Below are 20,916 nucleotides of genomic sequence, written 5' to 3'. Positions count from 1 at the left end.
CCTTAACTCTCCTTCTCTAGTCAGTAGCACTCCAGAGACAATGTTGACCAGAAGTCTCCTCCGTCTTTGGTTTTTTGTAGTGGTTTTCCGGGATGGTGGATCACAGAACCTAGAAGAGAGCGAAGTGGTTGAACAGCTTTATTCCACTTCAGTTGTTGCCATGGAGGATCTCCTGGAGTTCAATGCGGATTTGCTCTTCCAGCTGGACAGTTACATTGACATTCTCGAAGCTAGAATCAATCTTATCCGAAGGTGGGTTAAGGGTTCCGCCTACGCATGATAAAGGTTTCAGGTTTTCAGTCTCCCTTCCTCCCCTTAGGATAGCGAACTACATGATGAAGCATTATAGTAGGGACAGCATGCAAGGAAATCTCCTCAGCCACTTTCGTCTCCTTCGACACATGCAGACGGATTGGGCACACGTGCTGGAATTGATGGAGCAGCCCCTGGGCAAGAGCCAGTTGCTGTTCCTGAAGGAGTCACGGCCCCACTACCCCAGTGCCTCTGACTTGGAGGAGGGCTCCTTCGGCATTCAGAGGATACAGCAGATCTATCGGCTGCAGCTTAAGGATATGGTCTCCGGCGTGCTTGATGGCGTTCAACATGGGTAGGCGCATTCATGCCAGAAAGATCTCTTTCCTCATTCATTTGGGGTCCTTTGCAGGACCAGCTTTTCCACCCTGGAGAGTTTCACTGTGGCTAGGGCACTGTACAGGAGGTACAGATACCACGAGGCGCTACCATGGCTGGAGCAGACTCTCAGCCTATACGAACAGACATCAGAGGAGGCAGGAGAGAGCTACCAGCTGCTTGGCTTCGATGTCTCCCAAACGCACAAGCTGTACATCGAAGGACTGATGAAACTAAGTGAGTTTTGCAGTCAGTTGCCAAAGATTTCCCGCCAAGAACAAATCGTCCAATCAGATCGCTATGAGGACGCTTTGGAGGCCATTGATCGGGATCCCAAACCCTATCTAAGGCGACTCCGTGATAGGGTGGAGATGCTGATGACGAGCTCCAACGACCTGCCGCTAGAGAAACCCAATCCGCAGCTGACTACCTTGCAGCTCTGCTGTCGTGGAGGCTGTCCGTATCGGGGCATGCACCGCCTGACTTGCAGCTACAACACCACAGTCACGCCCTTCCTGCGGCTGGCTCCCTTCAAGACGGAGATTCTCTCGCACTCGCCCTACATGGTGCTCTACCATGACGTCATCACACCGCTGGAATCGGAGACGCTCCGAAATCTGTCCAGGCCCCACATGAAGCGTCGGGCCATGACCTACAACAAGCAGACTCTGAGGCCAACAATCGACCCTAAACGCACCTCGAACTCTGTCTGGTTCAAGTCCAATAGCAATGCAGTGATCGAGCGGCTGGAGCGGAGGGCTGGGCACATGACAAACTTCGAGATGGAGTACTCGGAGGTATACCAGATGCTCAACTATGGGATCGGTGGCCACTACTATCCCCACGTTGACCACTTCGAGAGCCCAGAGGTGAAGTAAATGCCTGAAGTTGGGCTAATTTCTGATCAAGAACTTCTTCTTTAGGCTCTCAAGCAGCGCAAAATAGGAGACCGAATAGCCACCATTCTGTTTTATGTACGTCGAGTGTTGAGTGTGATCTGATTTGGATTGAAATTCTCTGAAATGTTCGTGTTCTGCAGCTCAGTGATGTCCCTCAAGGAGGTGCCACGCTTTTTCCTTTTCTAAATATCTCCGTCCAACCCCGACAAGGTGACGCTCTTCTCTGGTACAACCTCGACGATCGAGGACGGGGCGAAATGGACACTGTCCATACATCATGTCCCATAATTAGAGGTTCCAAGTGGGGTACGTAACTATTAATACTTGAGATAGGTATCCTTTAGAAACTCTTTTCTCCGTTTCAGCCCTGGTCAAGTGGATAGACGAGCTGTCGCAGCCCTTCCGCAGACCGTGTAATCGATAGCACTTCCTTTCATACCCATATCTAATGCATAATTCTGTTCGCTCCACTTTGGCAATACATTATTCATCGCAGAATTGCACCTTGCCATCAATCATGTGGTTTTCCTTGCGACTTGGTCTCGTTTTAATGGCTCTCTCCATCAATTTTTGGGCGGAGGCAAACGCTGAGCGGGGCTCATATTCCACTGCGGGCATTGCAGAGCTGATAACTGTGGAGAAGAAGCTGATGGCTCAAATGGCGGACTATGGCAGTGTGCTCCGGAAAAAGATCAGTTTGATGCGTCGGTAGGTATCAGATTGGAGTAGAAAAAGAACACGCTGAGCATAGGCAATCCATTCCCAGTTACATTGCTTTGATGAGAGTGAAAGAAATGGAAGCGGAATCAGACAGGGAGCAGTATCTGGGCAATCCCCTTCACAGCTATTAGCTGATCCACCACATGCACTTCGACTGGACAAATTGGCGCAGGCTCATCGAGCAGCCCTTGGGCACAGGTAGGCTCACAAATCATTCACATATTCTCCTCTTCACAAGATCTGTGCCCTTCGCTTAGAGCAAATCTCCAAGATGCGTGCATTGATGCCACAAATTCCAAAAACTGAATACTGGAATGCCATGCAAGACCTCATCCATGCACCTCTGGCAGGAGTTCAGCTCGAGTAAGTTCAAGAATTCGATTCAAAGATGAGCGATGAGAGAGCCTTAACCGATCCATATACAGTCCGCTGGATTCCTTGGAGCTAGCTCTGTTCGCAGTCGACAAGGATCGCCCCGATCTCGCCGAGAAGTGGCTCAGTGCCACACTAAGCGGCTACCAGCAGCTAAATCCCATCGAAAAGGAGCTCTACGAAGTGCTGAATGTGGTCAGGGAGAGTCAAGTGACGAAGCTCTTCGAATTGGTAAAAACACTCAACCCCAATCAATCAATCTAATACTAGAAAACCCACGAGATCAATTTTAAAACATAACAACCATAAATTATATAAAAATATAAAAGTAAAAATCAAATAAAATGGCCAATGTTAGGACAGAGAGGAATGTTGGGACATCTTATGCTCTGATGCCATCAGGTAGCTAGCACATCTCTCTCTATAAATCTCGCTCTTAGAAGAATGTATATATTCTAATCACAACACATCTCTATCTCTCTGCCTTGCCATTAGTTATTATCTAAGCAAAAATAAAAACCAGTTGCCGGCTCAATGAACCCCGGGCTGGCTTTCTTTGGGTGCGTGCAAAAACAGGTTTCGAATCAGAGTCCGAGGCAGAGCCTCTGACATCTTACGAATTATCTAATATTCAGTCGCTCTTTAGTGCGCAGAGGTCAAGTCGTTTCAGTCGGCGTTGAATCGCTCCGGGATGATGTTACCTTTGCTCTTGGTGGGTGCCCTCTGGCAGGTCCTTTTCCCTGCCTGTGGGGCCGAGTTCTACTCCTCCGTGCACGAGATGACCAAGGTGTTTGGCTACGAGCAGAAAATGCTGCAGCACATGCAAAAGTTTGTAGCCGATAATCAGAGCAAATTGGATTTCCTGAGGGCGTAAGTGGTAGCGCGGGGCGTGGCAAATCGAGCATGACTCGGCAGGGACTAATCGAATCTCGGAAAACTCAATCTGCACCGACAGGCGGCTGGGGGAGTTCGAGCAGGAGCGCAACGAGGCCCTGCACTGGGGCACGACATACTTCGAGAGTCCTCTGAACCAATATTTGCTCAGCAAGCGACTGACGGTGGACTGGCGGCGGGTGGAGAACCTCATGGACGCCGACACGGGCCAGAGTGGGTGACGCGACCAATCAATTGAGCGGTTCAAACTCCATTAAAGACCTATTTTCCTGTCCAGAGCCACTGGAGCGGCTGCTGAAGCTGCGACGTAGTCCGTCCATGCCCAATGCCAGCGAACTGGAGGGCGCCATCGATGGCCTGCTCCGACTGCAGTTCGTCTACCGACTGGAGGCCAAGCACCTGGCCAAAGGTATCCTGGATGGAGTAAACCATGGGTGAGAAACCGATATTCATCCAATTGGCCTTTGCTGAATGGTCTCTTTGCTCTTTAGTACACATCTTAGCCCCGAGCACTGCCTGGACATTGCCCGCTTGGCATTGAGGGATCAGCACCCGCGACTGGCGCACGCCTGGCTACTGGAGGCGAAAGAGCGCCTGCCTCAGCAACCCGAACTCCACCCCCAGATTCTGGCCCTGCTCGTACAGGCCAAGGCGGAACTGGGCGACTTCCTGGGAGTAAATGGCACATACCAGGAGCTTTTGAACCTACAACCAGCCAGCGAGGAACATGCCAGAAACTACGAGCAATTCATGCGGAACCATGCAGGAACAGATGGCTTGTATGAGTCCAAAATCATAGAAGAACATGCCGTAAGTCGGAGAGCTCGAAGGTTTTCAAGATTCGACTCGTAGTGATCCAGCGTCTTCCAGCCCATACCCGAGGATCCCTCGCAGCTGGACGAGTTCCAGGCGTACAGTTTGACGTGCAGCGGCCACCGCAGGCTCACAGCCGGAGAGGAGAGGCATTTGCGTTGCGGCTACATGACCGAGACGCATCCCTTCCTCTTGTTGGCGCCCCTCAAAGCGGAAGAATTGAGCCATGACCCCCTGCTGGTGCTCTACCACGACGTGATTTACCAGAGCGAGATCGACACTATCAGGAAGTTGACGACCAACAAGATCCGCCGGGCAACGGTCTTAGGCACCAAGCAGTCGGTGGTGTCCAATGTCCGCACCAGCCAGATCACCTTCATCCCAAAAACAGAGCATCAGGTGCTGCAGACCATCGACCGTCGCGTGGAAGACATGACCAACCTGAACATGGACTATGCGGAGGATCACCAGTTCGCCAACTATGGCATCGGCGGACACTACGCCCAGCACATGGACTGGTTTACCCAGAATGCCGTACGTTTCAGCACAAAATAGTTCTTAACATTTTAGAGATTCATCTCTTGACACTCTCCTGTTCTCCGCAGTTTGATTATAAGTTGGTCTCTGCCCCCGAGATGGGCAACCGCATTGCAACAGTCCTCTTCTACGTAAGTAAAGAAAGTAACTCTTCGATTAGCCCTTTCTCAAGTGAAACTTCTCCTCGAACAGCTCTCGGATGTGGCCCAGGGCGGCGGCACTGCGTTCCCCCATCTGAAGCAGCACCTGCGTCCCAAGAAATATGCAGGTACCCAAAGGATCCTCTGCCCAATTGAAACACATGTAATAACTAGAGTAATTGTTTCCGCCACAGCCGCCTTTTGGTACAACCTGCATGCAGCAGGCGGAGGGGATACCCGCACACAGCATGGTGCCTGTCCCATCATTGCTGGATCTAAATGGGGTAAGTGAATGCATCTCTAGAAGGATTCCTGATCTCTACATGTTCCTTTCAGTGCAAAATCGCTGGATTCGGGAGTTCGTGCAGTCCGATCGACGTTCCTGCCTGCTGTGGGATGACTCTGTGGCCACCTTTGGCCAAATCATGGAGCTGGCCAAACAGCAGAAGGCAGCTGCAAAGAAAGAATCTAGTTAAACGCCACTCCTCTGAGTCCATGTCTAGCTTTAAGCAATGAGATTGTAGTTATTTGTATGTGTATAGAGAAATTTAGATATAAATATGGTTAAATAAACTTTCCCCTTAATCATCACATGAATCAAACAGCAGTGATTGCCTGAGGTCCCTCCAGAAACTGGGGAACCCCTTTCCAAGTTCTTTATTTCATTACGCATTCTTCTCATTCCCCGCTTACAATTGTCAACTGTTTTTGTTTTAAGTTTAGTTCTAACCAACATTAATGATTTTGCTAGTAGCTAGTAGGACTAGCTGTCCGTATTCCTCGGGTCTGCTCCATCCGCAATATGTGTGTATTTGAATAAATTCAATAAGTATGTCCTAAAACAAACATCCATATGTGTGTGTATTGTGGATATATATATGTTTGTGTTTCTGTTTCTGTTTATGTTTTTGTAATGCCTTTGACTTCAGCAACAACATTTAGTAATTATGAATGTGTGTTTTCTTATCTGCTCTTTGGCATAATAGTAATAGTAATAGTACAATAATATGACATTAATTCTTTTGTCCTTTTCTGGGGTTTGTATATTTGCGTATAAGTTGAAAAGTTCACCGCTCTATCCGTCAAAACATTTATATAAATTTCTCTTTCTCTTTTTCTTTATTTATTTTATTTTGGTTCTAGTTTTCATATCTCCCGATATATCGTGTTTTTCTTCTAGTAAATAAAATAGTTTGTCAGTTGTGGAGTTTAGCTGCAATTCGAGTTGCAGTAGAAAGGACACCGAGTGAAAGTTCTTTTGACTATGCAAATGTTTCAAGATTCTTGTGTATAAAGATTAAATTCGCTTCATAATATGTACCTTCCAATGGCGCCTTAATTGCGCTTTATATGCATGTATGCGTGTGTGTGTGTGTGTGTGTGTAATGGACCGGACTCGTTTCCGGTTCCGCTTTCGCTTGCGCTTTGTGGTGGGTTCACTAGTATTAGTTGTAGTTTTAGTTTCAGCTTAACTTTAGTCATAGTTTAGTATGTCTTTCAAAGGGATTGTCTTTGGGGGGCACGGGCACATGGTACACATTCAACATCGATATACAAATACACGGTTTCACATAAATATATATAGGTATACATACATATATTGTATTGTACATAGTAAATATATTCATCGTTAAAATTTGACTAAGTTTAACTTAAAATTGTTGCCGCACACGCTTCTGTTTGACATCTGACTTCTCGTTACTCGTTACTCGTTACTCGTTTCTCGTTTCTCGTTTATTGAAATTACAGTTTCTTCGCATAAATATATATTACCATTTTTCTATATCTTTTGTACACCTATAAAGAGTATCGTAAAGAGTATGTATATTAGAGAGTATCTGTGCTCTGTAGTACGAGTAGTTTGCAACGCATTAACTTCACATCGATAATAAATTGTCTTCTTGTTGAATATTTTGATATAATTGCAATAACGTTTATGGAATAATTTGCTTTGCTTTTCGCTCTCTCTGCTCATCGATCATCTTGTTGATCGATTTCTTTCTTTCATTTGATATATGCTTGTATATATGTATGTATATTTAAATTGAAACTCCCCATCGGCCACAAATCGGCCTCTAAAACACTCCTTCCTACAGCTCTTAGATCTCGTAATTGCGGAACTTGTTGGCCACATCCGTGTTCTCGGCACCCCACTCGGTCTTGCGTCCGCCGTAGTAGAGTGCGGCCCCGCCCTCGGAGGCCCGACGATGGGCCGGATTGGGGGAGGCTGCGGTCAACCCGCCGCTGCTGCACCCAGCCCCGGCTCCAGCGCCAGCGCCAGCTCCCTGTCCGGTTCCAGGTCCATCTGCGGTCTCCGGCAACATACGATCCTTGGTCTTGGGGGTGACCCAATGCATCGACTTTGATTGCAATTATCGGGGTTATTCGGGAGTGGATGAAAATTGGTATTAATTGCAAATTTTGTGGTTTTCTGGGAGGGCCAATCTCAATGCAGATGCAGATGCAAATGCACTGACACTGGCCATCCTTGGAGCATGCATACACACGGACGACACACAGAGTTGGATGAAGAGGCACATTCAAGATAGGTAGACATTCGGTGGGGCACTCAGGAGGAGCCCGCAGGAGCGGGCTCAGAGAGAAATATCTACGAGTGTGTGTGGGTGGCGTGGGAGTGTCTAATTTTGTGTACACTACAACTGGAGTTAAATTGGAATTGCAAATGAGGATTTTTCACTCCATAATTCCGGACAATGTCCAAGGCTGATGCGGATGCGCCACAATTTCCGCTCTGTCCTGCGGCGGATATTACCATTGGCGTGGACTTGGGCTTGGGCGTGAGCGTGGGCTTTGAATAATCACGTTAATTGTGGCGCAACAAAAAGCGACTTCAGCTTGGATTACAAATTTCATTAGCTGCCTGGGAGACAACAACAAACAAGTGATGGAACAACCGAAACAGGGTCAGGTGTTGGCGCAGTGCAGCGGGATACTAAAGGACAAAGGGGAGTCGGATAATAAGTAAGCGGACACTTGGTTTGAGCCTTTGTGCCACTGAGAGGCAGGCATGGGATGGAAATGGTGCGCTACGGAGGGAGAAGTAGAGTAGAGTGGTAGAGGTTACTACTTCTCTGACTGGTTTCTGTATTGTCTGCTGGTCCTGGCCCATACGCATACCTCTTTATCCACTTTCTCGGCAATCGTGTATCTTCTCACCTGACCGACATGCTCCTTCATGCCCAGCCACTGCTTGTAGCTCATCGAGATGCCGCTATTGCGCCACTTGTCGTATACAGCCCGCTTCTCCGGATCGCAAAGAGTCTCCTTGGCCTCCTGCGAAAAAGTCAGGAAAATCAAATGCATTTACACTTTCATTATTCAATTCAAGTTTAAGTAAAGTTCTGGCAGCCATGCTTGGATTTATATCGATTTGGTGTGGTCCCTTTGATCTCTGATTCTGTTTCTTGGCAATCACAAAATAATTGGGCCCAAAATATTGCATTTTTCCCTGAACTCATTTCCATTTTACACAACAAAATGTGTGAAGGGGTGAACCATTTACTTGCCCTTCGATAGGCCTTCTTTACGAGTTTGTGTGGTGTTTGCATTGCCCGCCACACGGGAGTGTGGCCTCATGAAAGTCAGATTTGCTCAAGTGCAAAATCAACAGCTGCAGAGGTTTCGGATGCCTTCGTCTGGGACCATGCCTTTTCTTTGCATGTTAATCTATTCCAGAAGCCAGGATACAGCTTTGAGGACGGGTCTATAGCACACTTATTGGCATGTCAGTGATTCACACATAGATGGAGAGAGCGGTCAGGGGAGGAGGGGCTCGTCCTTCCCCTCACATATTTGCACGCTCAAGTGGCTTTGATAGCACTGCTTGGGCTGGATTTATATCTCGACTGCTTTTACGGCCAGACCCAACACCAAAAGAGGCACACAAAGCGATGTTGGAGACACAGATTCACACACACACACGGCCGTGTGCCGTGTCTACATGATAATCAATTATTTTACTACTCACTGATTATGTGGGTCAGCAAACAGGACTCTGGACTCGGGACTCTCACTGACTGACTGACTGACTGACTGACTGACTGACAGGATGCCTGCCAGCTTGTTTGTCTTCAATTAGTTATACTCCGAAAATATTTTAAGCTCTTGATGAGTGGCAATTAGTCGGTAGATTGCGGCTCATCTGCACACGACTGGAATCAAAATGGAAACTGATTCGAGCGACTGGATCCCATTCTCACTGTCTGCCTTCCCTTTACTTCAATCACTTTTGGGGCAGCTCGACAACTGAAAATTGTGTTTGTAAGTTGCTGTTTAAGTGTTTAAAATGAAGTCAGGATCATGCCAGGGCCTGCTACTCTCTTTCCTCCCTTGCGCCTGCCTCATTTGCATATCCGTTGGGGCATGCGGAACATGTCCCGACTCTTCCGAATCTCCACATTTCACTTTAAACGCTTCATGGTCTCGGGCTGGCTTTGCTTTATGGCCCGGCGCCATAAAGCCTGCCTCTGTTCCTGCTCTTGTCTCTCCGCTCCTGCATATGCAGACATCTTTACGACACACGTGTCCCACTTTACGAGCTGTAAATTGTAGGGAAGTAGCACCTGAACTGCCAGAAGTATCATTATGGGGAAATTGTGAGAGTCCGCACAGGACCCTCATGCATATTCAAGGACTACAGACTCAGGCCTACACCCACCTGTATGTGATGGGAGGGTTCTATTTGTGTCCTCTGATATTTTTGGGCTCTCGTACTACAAACTTCAAACAGACTGCCATAATAGCCGCAAGGGATTTTAATGGAGAGAACGTAAGTCCCTTTTGGGCGATTATTCACATCTAGCATACCTATAATCAAGAATTCTTGATAATTTCATCATAATTCCTGACAAATTTTTCATATTTTTCATATTTTCCAACACCTGAATACAGTTCCAATAATTTCTTCATGAAGTACCATTGAACACAGGGAGTCTGTTATCATGCATCCATACAGCACACTGTTATAACTTTGAAGTATATTCTCATAAAGTAGTTCCACTCTCGGTAAATTAAATCATCCCCCCGGGTGGAAGGACACACCACACCTCCACCTGAGCCTGTACCACTTTTCAAACATCTTCTCCCACTGCCTCTTCATTAAAATTGTTTGTGCTCTTTCTTTCATGCACACATTAATGAATTTTCAGGGTCTGCCCCTCTGCCCAGCATTTGTGGTCCTGACCATGTTTCATGCTTTGACATGGAAAATCAATAAACATTTTCAAAAAAAATAATATATAAGTATTATGTATAGGTAATTGATTTTATCTCATCGCTGGCGCCTTGTTTTTCTTTTGTTGTTCGGAAAATTCAATTTGAGGCTGAGGGTGCGTATTCGTGTGTGTGTGTGTGTTAGCCAAGTGCATGTGTGTGTGTGTGTGTTTGTGTGGGATCCATTGTTCAATGCTGCTTAAAACTTTCACCCACTGACAGACACGACTTTGAATGGATTGAGCCTTCGGTTGAGCAGGCCTTCGGCTAATTACTGAAACTATCCTAGGAGAAGATGGGGCTGCGGATAGGTGGATGATCCATCCTGATACACAATGCTCTGATTTACTTTTGATGACCTCCACCTTTAGATTGCAGATGGTTGCTTTACCAAATACTTTCTGCAGCTTAGAAAAGCTACATTCCCATTCGTTTGACCTTCACCTACATTCATGCTTTACGGTCCAGGACTACTCTTTATTACATTCCATTTACTTGCTTCTTTTTTTGCCTTTGCAACTTTTAAAGTTGTTTTCATTTAAAGCACACTGAAAGAGTGCTGAGGAATAGCACTTATTTTCCCCTATTCTCATCCCACATCTCATACAATCGTCTCCATACATGTGGGCTGTAAATGCCAGAGGACTGTAAGGCATCTCCCATGTGTGGGGCTTAAACATCTTTTAATTTGAAGCCCGCTTCGGCAACTTTGTTCTCGAACATATTGGCCCACAGGCTGTCAAATTTACAAGTCCCCATGATCCCCATTCCTCATGACACTCCCACTCGCATTGCCACACTCTCTTTCCCAAGTGAAAACTTCATTAAATATGCAAAATGTTGAAACACTGGCCCTTTCCTTACTTCAGTCCGTGTTTTGGGTCCCTGTTACAAGACTTTGCCGCTTGTTTCGTTTTGCTTACCTTTAGGTTCTGGAACTTGGCCTCGGCCTCCTTGTCGCCGCTGTTCTTGTCGGGATGGTACTGGAGTGCCAGTACCTTGTATTCCGCCTGGATCTGCTCGGGCTGCAACGGGAACAAATAGCACGGGGATTGGAGAACGTTAAGTGAATTGCGATAACAAATTCTCTTTGCTGCAAATGAACTAAGCATTTTGTGGCATTCATTTTTAAAGTGTTTGTGCTTCTTTCTCCGCCAAAACATATTATAAAATGGGAAAATAAACCCCCAGAGAAGCAGACAGAGACAAACATTCATGTGTGTGTGTGTGTGTGTTTGGTGTGTTTTATGTAGATTTCCGAAGAATGAGCTGGGTCCTCCAAGGATATCGCAAGTCATGAGGCAGGACTGTTGAACCGAACAACGAAATAACAATGGGAAGACCATTAAAACTTGGCTGGTAAGCAAAATGGGTTGAAAAATGGTTTGGTAAACATTCGTGCGATGGTGAAAACCACTTAAAGTAATAGAAAAACTGGCAAGGGAAGGCCCACGAAGAAGGAGTTTGCAAAACTTTAAATCCAACTATTCCCCTTTTTAATAAACTGACACTAACGATAGGGTTGTTGGCAGGCGACAATTGAAATTAATTAAGCCAAAAGTGTCTTGAAACGAAGCAACAAGTTGGCCGTCGGCTAAAAGACATCAAAATGAATCTGCTTCTGGCACTTGGTCGTGAACCAGGGCCCAGGGACCGAAGGGAGGGTTATGTTGGTGGGGAATCAGAATCATCCACTAACCCCAGCACAAAGCCGCCTGTTGATTGTCTTGTAAATGGAAATGGCTTTTCGCGCACCATCAAGCTGGGCACGCAAAGGACACACAAAGGATGCAGATAGACAGACAAAGATAGAGAGAGAGAGAGAGAGAGAGATGAGAGAGAGAGGGCATTCCTCTGATTCCATTTTTGAACCTTTTGTCTGCCTCTCAAACAAAGCAGAGAGCAAAAATCAAAAGGCAGAGCAAGAGAGCAAATTTATTAAGGTCAATCTACAAGTTCCAGCATTTTCCAAACATTTCATTGCGCAAAAGATAAAAGTATCAAAAGCATTCATATTTTGTAGGTCAAATGGAAGGCTCCCCCATTCCATTTTGCTGAGCCAAACTCACTGCAACGAGGTGTATACTTATTTTCACTGCAATTAACATTACTCATATGTCTCAGTGTACGGGCACAAGGGGCACGAGGCACGTCCAATTGGCATCATGGAATGTTGGAATATGCGGCATCCACAGGGATAAGAATCTTCGCCTCTGCTTGAATTCCTTTGAGGAATCACAGAATGACTCCTCTTTGGAGCCCGCATTGGCATTAACCAATTGCATAAGGCCATTGAATGGCTTCAATTAAATAAATCGCCAGCCAATCTGTATCTGTATCTGTATCTGCATTTGCATAGCAATCGAATCCCCGGATAGTAATTTCCATTTGATTATTTCGGCTGCACCACTTCAGTTGAATGAGAACAGGATTCCACATGGCCGCCAGAACAAATCCCACTGCAAATTAGCCCCGAAAACATTTCAAGTTTGTTCAGTGGATTGTCATAGATTGCTGAAACTGCTCGGACAGTCTGTCTGTCTGGCTTGGGTATGCAAATTCCATTCTCGAGAACAATTGCCAACTAATCTGCATGACAATGGACCCTCCGCTCCGCTGATGCATTCTTCCCAGTCATTCGACGGTCAAGGGTGAAGGGAATGTGTGGTGTAAGAGTCTTGGACAAACAAGCGTCAGCGGGTCATCGGAGACTACGATGAGTACGTGATGGAGGCCAGGCCATAATGCTTAACCCAAGCCTCTTCCATTTTCCCCCTCCCCTCAACAAGAGATAGGGAGAATATTTGATGAAATCGATTCGGATCCAGGCTTAGGCTCCTGCACACAGTCTGGCCACAGCATAGCGTGAGGCATGCTATGCTTCCACTGATGCATAATTCAATAGATTTTCCTGATGCAATCGACAGGTCTGAAAATTGCCAAAGCTAAAGGCATTTTCCGGGCCAATAAATTTGATTACAGGCAGCATCGAAGCACCTCACCGAGCATTAAAATTTACTGAGCCCGAAAATGCGATACCTCAAGATAAATGTCATGTGCCAAAATGCCATTAAGCTGCTGGGGACTGCCAGTGCCTGTCAGCAGAGTAGCAGAGGGAAGCTCGTCAATTCCACTCTGAGAGGAGTTCACTCTGAGGGATGTTCTTGAGGGGCTCTCAAACTCTCATATGGTTTTCACTTGGATCTAGGGGATCTAGGGCAGATCAGTGCCAATTCCCCCAATCAACGACGACTGTTTGTGTAATTGAAACTAATTCCTAAAGCAAAATCTCTCACCTCAACATCAGAGATGGAAACAGAGCCCGAACCAAAGCCAAAGCCATAGCCAGAGCTCGGATAATTCCACGCTCATGCGGGGCGGTGCAGATTGCGTGCAATAATATAATATCACGATTTCAAGGCAGCCCACAAACAGAACTCAGCTCATCTCCAATTTGCAAACTTTTGTCGGGCCCTAATTAAATGCTCTGTGGAGTGGAGTAGGGTACTTACCGATGAGGTCTCATCGCAGTGGAGCAGGACGTAAAAGTCCTCGTTGGGACTACGCTTGTAGTTGATTATGGCATCGACGGCGCTCATTGCGTCAGGATCTTACTTTCCTGGGATCGGCTGGGATTCTCGCTCGCACTCTCTCTCGCTGTCTCTCTCTCTCTCTCTCTATTTCTGTGGGGTAGCGGAATCCGTTTATTGGGTTAATAAATCGTCAGACAATAAAACGGCAGACACATGGGAGAGTTGACTTTTCGAATTGTTCCTGGTTTCAGTTGTGTTTTTTGTTTACGGACAAATGTTTAACGCTCTCAGGATCAAAACAATAACATCCAGGTACAAATAAATGGTGACAATTAACGTAAAAAAAAGGAAACTATCCAGGAGCACTTCGCGCATTGGGCAATCCTTGAATGTTCCTTAGGCAATCAATTGTTAGATCGATCACACACTCTGGCTCGTGTTATATTAAACAATAATTATCGATGGGGGGGAATAGGAGGGGGGCCGGGCCGCGAATGACCTTCCAAATCGAACAATTAACAACTAAAAATAAGCTACACAATCGGTGAAAAGATCTGGTTTGGGTTCGTTTTGTTTTGTTTTGGTTTTTGTTTCGATTTAAGTTTCGGATTGAGACACAATTCACTTTCACTGCGTTTTTCCGCTCTATTTTTCTCTGGGTGTTTCACAGTTCTCTAGCACTTTTTTAACACCACACTCTGACCACCAATAACTATTGTTTGATTGTTGATTGTTTCTCCGCACTCAGAATTGCATCAACTGAACCAAAGACTGGTATGCTGGAAGTTTCTCTCGCTGGCGCCCACACAGCACACTCCCCTCTCTTTGCCAAATCTCAACTCTCTCTCCAGCTCAAACTCTCACACCACACACTGTGTGTATGCTTTGGAGCTATGTATTTACTTTGGGGCCAAGCGAGCGCTCACGATGTTTCTGGTAACGCGACAAAATTCGTTTTGTTTGTGGCTCCGTGGCGACGTACAATTCACTTTTCAAAAGCCCCAACAGCTTTCAGTTCACCGAATTCCAACGATTCCATCAACCGAACACTGTTAAAGTGCTGAAGCCGAGAAACCGAGACGAGCTGATAGAAAACGCATGACGAGAAGAGAGAGAAAGCTTGCAGCTGCGGACTAACAAATTGCGTCGCAGCCTCCCACTGCCCGAGAGCCAGAGAGCCAGAAAGAGAGAGAGAGAGAGAGCCCGAAGAGAGTGTGAATTACCTGGAAGGGGCTGCTTGGAACAACAGGTTAATCGGGGAACTACAATATTATATTGGGGCTTCTCCAGCTGGGGCTGGGGACTGTGATTCAGAGAAAACTGGTAAAACTATAGAGCAAATAGCTACATCACACACCTGTCGCCTGTAGCACAGAGATTTTTAAAAATGAATCACAATAAAAAAGCTTAGAAAGCTCAGCTTAACAGAGTTAACAAAAAGCTTGTTGCAGCTAACAGCTCAATGCATTTTGTATATTTCACGAATATTTTCATAACCAAGATTCAGTTGTAAGTTGCTTGATTTTAGTTTACCGTTTAGGAAATATTGTGATACTTTTGTGAGTTTTTTTTTCACGAAATCTGGTTTAGTTATTTAAAATGTTTCAAGAAAAAAGTTGCTTTGGTTCTTTTGGGAATAAGTTTTGGCACTAATCCAGAGAGCACTAATCAATTACAAATATGGAAACAACTTTTTATCTGTGAAATTGAATTGCATGCAATAACAACAACCTTCGCATGGCTTAGTTTCAACAAAATTTGGCATTCTTTTTATTCACATCTGCATAAATAAAGCTTTTCCTTCGTCACTTATAAATGGTAGAAATAAATACATGGATTTTGTGTTGCTGTTGTTCTTCGGGGGAGGCGAGGCGAGTCCAGTGCTCGTCTGGGATAGGAATACATATTTTTGGAACCATTTCGGCTCGCTTCAGTCCTCATTGACGGTGAAGGAGTGCGAGAGGCCCTCGTAGGGATACTTTCCGCCGAGGATGTACTTGTACTCGCCCGAATGCCGGATGCGATAGACCCCTGGAAGCGTTTGCGGGCTGATGTTCCAGTATATTTCCAACTCGCTGAATCCCAAAATCGTATTGGTGCGGTGCCAGATCATCCTGAAAATCGGTTGCAGATGGATGTAGACAGGCTTAACCCTCTCCAGAGTGTGGCAATACTCACTTGGTCTCCCAGCTGGCGTCCGTGTAGGCCACCTTCCAGCGGTCCTCGTTGATCTTGCGCTCGACGGTGAAGTAGGTTTTTTCGGTGAAGAGGTTGTTCCGTGGATTTCCGGAGATGTAGGTGACCTTGACGGTGTCGTTGATGCCGTACTCCTTGTTGGGCTGCGTCTTCACGTAGCCAAAGTCTGTGTTGATGGGATGTCCGTCGAAGAGTACGCCCGTGTTGAGGGACAGCATCACGTCGTTCATGTAGGGCGGACTGGGGCCAGGCTCCACCGTCTCGTTTCGCATCAGGGCCTTGGTCAGGCGCTCGAACACGTCCATGTAGATGGAGTGGGTGTGTGGGCCAAAGATCGTGGAGGCGGCCTCGTATCTCTGCGCCTGGTACTCCTCGGGGGTCACCGTGTAGCTGGTGTAGATGTTGGTCAAACCAGCGATGATCACTTCCGTGTCTAGGCCTCCGGCGGCGGAGGCTGCGGCCCGGATCTGGTTGCGCAGGCGCCGTCCAGCCATTGTCGTGAACTCGCATGGAACGGCGGCTATGATCACGTCTCCGATCTTCAGAAGCTGGTCGGACACGATCTTCGGCTGCCACTCGTACGGGAAGGTGGCCTAGAATGGGGGGGGGATTCATTAGCAGAATTCACAGCACAGATTCCAGATCCCTTCCAGTGGATACTCACCCTTCCGGTGGCCAGGAGAATGGGCTTCGGCTCGTGGCACTTGATGTCCTCCTGGGTAGGAGTGGCGATAAAGTCGCGCACAAAGTTCCACATGGGGTTGTCCGTGGTGGTGCCCTGCGCGAAGCTGAAGGCGCCGGGGCCGTCGGTGGTGCCGGCAGCGAAGCTGTAGCCCATAGCCGGCTGGCAGCCGCGGATCTTATCGATCTTCCGGCTGAGTGGGTTGTAGGCGGTGCCGTTGTAGTTGGGCATGTCTACGAATTGGTGGATGAAGCGCACGTCGCCGGTGACCTCGCGGGCCGTCGACTCTTGGCTCTGCTCATTCAGCAGACCAAGAGCGGCGTCCGCCAGCCGCTGGCCCAGGATTTGGGTGCTCTCCACCATGTCCTTGCCGGGGCCGGAGGCGAAGCAGTCTCCCTCGCCGGCGGGGCACCGGGAAGTGAGTAGATCGCACTCATTGCCCGAGATGGAGCACTTGGGTCCCATGATGTTGGGCGACACATCTCCCAGGTTGGAGGAGCAGAAGGCTCCCACGAACTTGCCCTTGCCCGGCATCTTGTTCGGGTTGTACTCCTTCTCCAGGAGCAGGGCGGCGTATCCGACGTTGTCGCTGGTCACCAGCCTGTTGGTGTTGTTCATGGAGGTGGCATGCACCGCGTACCAGTTGAAGGCGCCCAGCAAATTGTTCTCCACATCCACGAAACGCAGCTGCGTCAGGGTCTTGTCCGTGTCGTGCTCATACTGGGCCCGCTCCTCCTCCGGATTGCGCAGATACGACGACGGGGAGCGGTTGATGTTTACATTCAGGACGGTAGTTTTCGAGAGAAAGACGCGTCCATCCACCAGGTTGTCCGTGGCTCGTTTGATGCACTTTACGATACAAAACGATACACCAAATGTGTGAGTATTTATTGTATTTGTTCGGATTTGATTCTTTCTACTTACCAAATAGAGACCCTGGGCCATCACCTCAAAGGTCTGTGGAACAAAGCCCAGAATGGATATGTCGTAGAGCAGATGCATCAGGAATCCTCCGGGCGCTCCATGCGTGTGGGTGCCGCTGATCGCCACGTTGTCCGTGTGGTAGAGGTTCCCGTAGCGAGCCTGAAGCCTCTTGATCACCTCCCTCTTCAGGCCGTAGCCCATCATGCCCGCATCAGCACTGACGAAGGCCACCCGGTTTCCCTTCTCGTCCTCCACCACGAAGGCTCGGGCAAAGACGCGAGTGTGGATGCCGCGCCCCACTTGCTTGATGTTCGCATAACCCATCTGTAGAAGGAGGAAGGGAGTAATCGAGTGGAGCTCAGTGTTTCAGGCACTTACAAAGTTGATCTCCACTGGGGGTCCGGTGATGTCGGCACGTCCCACGCCAACTTTGTAGGTGGCATTGGCCAGGCCACACAGCCCGCTGAGGGCTATAAAAGCCAAGAAGGCAATCTTGGATATGTCCATGGTAGGATGAACAGCGAGAAACTTTGGTCTGCAAAGGAACACAGAAATTGGATTAATGCAAAGAAAGCCCTCAGTTAGCTCCGTTCTGTGACACATAGAAGCCAATGAACCCCAAAATGAATCTGGCAGTCTGACAGCCTGGCATTTGGCAACTACCCCTCGAGTAGATTGCAAATATTTGCAACAAAGTGATTATGAGGCAACCGATAATCGAACGACAGCAGCGACGGGAGAGCTCGGGCACTCGACACCCATCCAAACCAACGACCATCATCCATCAATGGGATATAGCGGCCAAATGCAAATTTCAATGGGGTATTCGTAATCGCTTGGACTCTCGCACGACCTCTCCAGCAGACGCATCAATGGAAATGTGCGTGGCGTTCCCCCCTCCCCTTTAACAATAACAAATAACAAACAACAACACACACAATAATAACAAAAGCAAAGACGCAGCTCGGAGCCCCTTATCAGCTGGATCGGGAACCGGTTTTTATCAGCTTGCGAAAGTCGCGCACTGCGGCTTCTTCAGTGGCCAACTCCCAACTGCGACTCTGCTGGGGGACAGTGTAAACACTCATCGCAATATCTGGGGAGAGTCAGTACTTTTGACATTAAAAGTAGTTGGGGTTTGCCGTCCCTTGCTATGCTCTTGCAGAGGGTATTGTGATCGAACTCCAAGACCAGTCGCAGACCTTATGTGTCCGCTTCTTCTGTCCGATCAAATTATGCTAAATAGAGTATTCACAGCTCCGGTGACCGTGTGAATCCTTTCTTTCATGTTTTCCGCTGACTCTTGTTTAACTTTTCGCTGATGAATCGACTTCTTTTGTATGCAGCGGGTGTGCCATTGCTCGTACCAAGTAGAACCCTCCTCTCTCAGAGAAGGCGTTAAGTGGGAAATCGAGTGAGTAATTGTCGCGCATGTAAAGCAGTACTGTCCCCCAGCTCCACTCTGGGACGGACACTCTGCATAATGGACGCACACCACAGGCACAGGCCTGACATTGAAATCGAAATTATAATAAAATAAATATGCTGGCACTGGCACCGTGAGCCGACAGCAGACAACAACAGAAACCACTGCGATATCAGCTGCAGGGCCTTCGCACAAGATACAGATACAATTGGGATCGTAAACACGTATCTTTCTGTGGCGGTCGGTTGGTCCGTCTGTCGGTCGGTCGGTCGGTCGGTCGGTCGGTCGGTCGGTCGGTCGGTCTACGGCTGGTCTTGGCTTCGATTCGGACTCGGATTCGAATTCGGATTCGGATGCGTATGCTTCAGATACTTTTGCAATACTTTTGTAATGAAATGGCAGCAGCCGGCACTCACTTACACAGAGAAAGAGAGAGAGAGAGAGAGAGAGAGAGAAAAGCAGCGACTGCTGCTGATGCTGAGCCAGATACAAAAGTATCTCTTGGATACACGACGCCAAACGCTGATCAACGGCGGACAAACGCGCCAATTGAGCAAATTACAGAAGATTTCGGTTGATGAGCCTTTTATACACTTCGCACTTAATACCATTCGCATATAGACATATGAATGTGCATATAGGTATGTCTGTCTCTCTACATGTATCTGTATGTTGGAGGTTGCCTGCACTCAATTCGGACTCGTTTTCGTGGATTTTATTATGCAATCGCCTCCTTTGGGCCACTCACTGACACTGACCACCGACTCAACAGTCGCCACACTCGACTAATTCCAGTCTGAATTAGTTTATTTAATGTCGAGGGCTTATCACACACGCGTGCCACCTAATTAATGGCCAATTAAAGTGATTATCTGTGGGAGCTGTAAAGCATTTCCCGCTGCACTGCAATGCCACTCGTTCGAGACTTGTCGATGCCAAAAATTGATTTCAAAACACGCCGAACGTACCCACGAACGCCCGCACTGAACTCGATGTAGTACCAATTTATCTCTCCACAACACCCATGCAAACGCGACACTCTTGGCGGCCCCCTTCGAAAGCCGACCAGAGCTGAACTGTGGAGACTGAAGATCTCTCTTGAAACGACGCCCGCTATGCGCCAGAGCTGTGCATCGACTGGAAGCCAAGTCCGCTGGGAGCCCGAGACCGAGACCGAGACCGAGCTTGAGCTGAACCTCGTTTTCCCTCCTATTATCTGAATGGATTTTTCGGGGTCTTTGCATACGTGCGATCCATGAGTCAGTTGGTCAGTCGCTCAATCAAAGTGTCTCTCTCTCTTTCCCTCTCTCTGTGTCTCTCTTGCTTTCCGAGTGATCTCCGAGTGGTGGCTAGTTTTACGCCCCGCACTGCTGGGTTTACCCAATCTGAATGAATGCCTTAAATAATCCACCGATAGCTTATCATATCGCACTCTTACTTAGTTTTTGCAGATCAGAGGCAATAGATTGGGCTCCCACTTAATGCTTATGTGCTTGAGTAAACAACTGCGATCTTTGACCACTGGAAACAAATATTCATTCCCTTTTTCCTCTTTTTCTTCCCAACTTCTGTTTGACTTCGGCTTAAGTATTTGCACTACAAACTGGTTGACTTTAGCTTACCCTAGGTAATCGTATTTGCAAGTTGGAAATTAGCTCGCCAGGAAGAGTCGTCTGCTGCTCCCTTCCTTTAGGTCTGAGCCACGCAGTGCTACTGAATGGAGCCTCCTCCTGATCGCACTCAACGGCCAAAGATTGGTCGCCCAAGTGTGGGGTCTTTAAAAATAACCACTGATAGTTGGCCATATCACATTGCTCCAGATTAGCCATGTTTTATGTCCCGCGATCGCGATACGGATTAGGTGCGTCCATGGGTTCTGAAAGAGTAATAATTTATTCCCATCACGATAATCTCGATT

At 47.5% G+C, this 20,916-nt stretch overlaps 4 protein-coding genes across 8 annotated transcripts; 2 read left to right on the top strand and 2 right to left on the bottom strand.

Moving 5' to 3' along the window:
- The first annotated feature begins 20 nt into the window (after nucleotides 1-20).
- On the top strand, nucleotides 21-2,034 carry LOC117583469 (prolyl 4-hydroxylase subunit alpha-1-like). The gene is made up of 7 exons (XM_034271777.1): nucleotides 21-252; nucleotides 320-607; nucleotides 665-867; nucleotides 925-1,499; nucleotides 1,554-1,604; nucleotides 1,670-1,835; nucleotides 1,895-2,034. Exons 1-7 carry the CDS (start codon nucleotides 41-43, stop codon nucleotides 1,951-1,953), a joined length of 1,554 nt encoding a protein of 517 aa, XP_034127668.1. The 5' UTR covers nucleotides 21-40; the 3' UTR covers nucleotides 1,954-2,034.
- A 1,253-nt stretch (nucleotides 2,035-3,287) lies between these two features.
- On the top strand, nucleotides 3,288-5,484 carry LOC117582982 (prolyl 4-hydroxylase subunit alpha-2). The gene is made up of 9 exons (XM_034271104.1): nucleotides 3,288-3,491; nucleotides 3,577-3,728; nucleotides 3,793-3,949; nucleotides 4,007-4,325; nucleotides 4,386-4,862; nucleotides 4,934-4,996; nucleotides 5,058-5,133; nucleotides 5,200-5,289; nucleotides 5,342-5,484. Exons 1-9 carry the CDS (start codon nucleotides 3,313-3,315, stop codon nucleotides 5,479-5,481), a joined length of 1,653 nt encoding a protein of 550 aa, XP_034126995.1. The 5' UTR covers nucleotides 3,288-3,312; the 3' UTR covers nucleotides 5,482-5,484.
- Nucleotides 5,485-6,153: 669 nt separating this feature from the next.
- Nucleotides 6,154-14,748, bottom strand: LOC117583271 (J domain-containing protein). Of its 3 annotated transcripts, none has more exons than XR_004573783.1 (6): nucleotides 14,674-14,748; nucleotides 13,750-13,900; nucleotides 11,161-11,262; nucleotides 8,144-8,299; nucleotides 6,722-7,365; nucleotides 6,154-6,681 (listed from the first exon to the last, which is right to left on the bottom strand). XR_004573783.1 is itself a non-coding variant. In XM_034271497.1 (5 exons), the coding sequence occupies exons 2-5, from the start codon at nucleotides 13,834-13,836 to the stop codon at nucleotides 7,105-7,107; spliced, it is 606 nt and encodes a 201-aa protein (XP_034127388.1). In that variant the 5' UTR covers nucleotides 13,837-13,900; nucleotides 14,674-14,748; the 3' UTR covers nucleotides 6,154-7,104. The 3 variants fall into 3 exon arrangements, 1 of the variants encoding a protein (XP_034127388.1); XR_004573784.1 differs by having other exon boundaries at nucleotides 8,183-8,299; nucleotides 14,674-14,747; XM_034271497.1 differs by having other exon boundaries at nucleotides 6,154-7,365.
- Nucleotides 14,749-15,512: 764 nt separating this feature from the next.
- LOC117583203 (neutral ceramidase) lies at nucleotides 15,513-20,718 on the bottom strand. Of its 3 annotated transcripts, none has more exons than XM_034271407.1 (6): nucleotides 20,658-20,718; nucleotides 17,951-18,108; nucleotides 17,573-17,896; nucleotides 16,631-17,497; nucleotides 15,949-16,559; nucleotides 15,513-15,884 (listed from the first exon to the last, which is right to left on the bottom strand). In XM_034271407.1, the coding sequence occupies exons 2-6, from the start codon at nucleotides 18,077-18,079 to the stop codon at nucleotides 15,701-15,703; spliced, it is 2,115 nt and encodes a 704-aa protein (XP_034127298.1). In that variant the 5' UTR covers nucleotides 18,080-18,108; nucleotides 20,658-20,718; the 3' UTR covers nucleotides 15,513-15,700. The 3 variants fall into 3 exon arrangements, with proteins under 3 accessions (XP_034127298.1, XP_034127300.1, XP_034127299.1); XM_034271409.1 differs by lacking the exon at nucleotides 20,658-20,718 and adding an exon at nucleotides 20,621-20,639 and having other exon boundaries at nucleotides 17,951-18,107; XM_034271408.1 differs by lacking the exon at nucleotides 20,658-20,718 and adding an exon at nucleotides 19,967-20,139 and having other exon boundaries at nucleotides 17,951-18,107.
- Nucleotides 20,719-20,916: the final 198 nt, after the last annotated feature.

The sequence above is a fragment of the Drosophila guanche genome, unplaced genomic scaffold (genome assembly GCF_900245975.1).
Source record: "Drosophila guanche unplaced genomic scaffold, DGUA_6, whole genome shotgun sequence".
NCBI lineage: Eukaryota > Metazoa > Arthropoda > Insecta > Diptera > Drosophilidae > Drosophila > Drosophila guanche.
Note: the sequence above shows the minus strand (reverse complement) of the source record. Positions and strands in the feature narration are given on the sequence as shown.

Excerpts from the sequence above, each read along its gene's own strand:
- LOC117583469 (XM_034271777.1), top strand. The coding sequence starts at position 41 with ATGTTGACCAGAAGTCTCCTCCGTCTTTGGTTTTTTGTAGTGGTTTTC. Across the intron at positions 868-924 it reads CGAAGGACTGATGAAACTAA|ATCGCTATGAGGACGCTTTG; the intron begins GTGAGTTTTGCA and ends TCGTCCAATCAG. Across the intron at positions 1,500-1,553 it reads ACCACTTCGAGAGCCCAGAG|GCTCTCAAGCAGCGCAAAAT; the intron begins GTGAAGTAAATG and ends CTTCTTCTTTAG.
- LOC117582982 (XM_034271104.1), top strand. The coding sequence starts at position 3,313 with ATGATGTTACCTTTGCTCTTGGTGGGTGCCCTCTGGCAGGTCCTTTTC. Across the intron at positions 3,950-4,006 it reads CTGGATGGAGTAAACCATGG|TACACATCTTAGCCCCGAGC; the intron begins GTGAGAAACCGA and ends TTTGCTCTTTAG. Across the intron at positions 5,290-5,341 it reads CATTGCTGGATCTAAATGGG|TGCAAAATCGCTGGATTCGG; the intron begins GTAAGTGAATGC and ends TGTTCCTTTCAG.
- LOC117583271 (XM_034271497.1), bottom strand. The coding sequence starts at position 13,836 with ATGAGCGCCGTCGATGCCATAATCAACTACAAGCGTAGTCCCAACGAG. Across the intron at positions 11,263-13,749 it reads ACTGCGATGAGACCTCATCG|CCCGAGCAGATCCAGGCGGA; the intron begins GTAAGTACCCTA and ends TTCCCGTTGCAG. Across the intron at positions 7,366-8,143 it reads CCGAGAAAGTGGATAAAGAG|TCGATGCATTGGGTCACCCC; the intron begins GTATGCGTATGG and ends TTGCAATCAAAG.
- LOC117583203 (XM_034271407.1), bottom strand. The coding sequence starts at position 18,079 with ATGGACATATCCAAGATTGCCTTCTTGGCTTTTATAGCCCTCAGCGGG. Across the intron at positions 17,498-17,572 it reads TGGCCCAGGGTCTCTATTTG|TGCATCAAACGAGCCACGGA; the intron begins GTAAGTAGAAAG and ends TGTATCGTAAAG. Across the intron at positions 16,560-16,630 it reads TTCTCCTGGCCACCGGAAGG|GCCACCTTCCCGTACGAGTG; the intron begins GTGAGTATCCAC and ends CCCCCATTCTAG.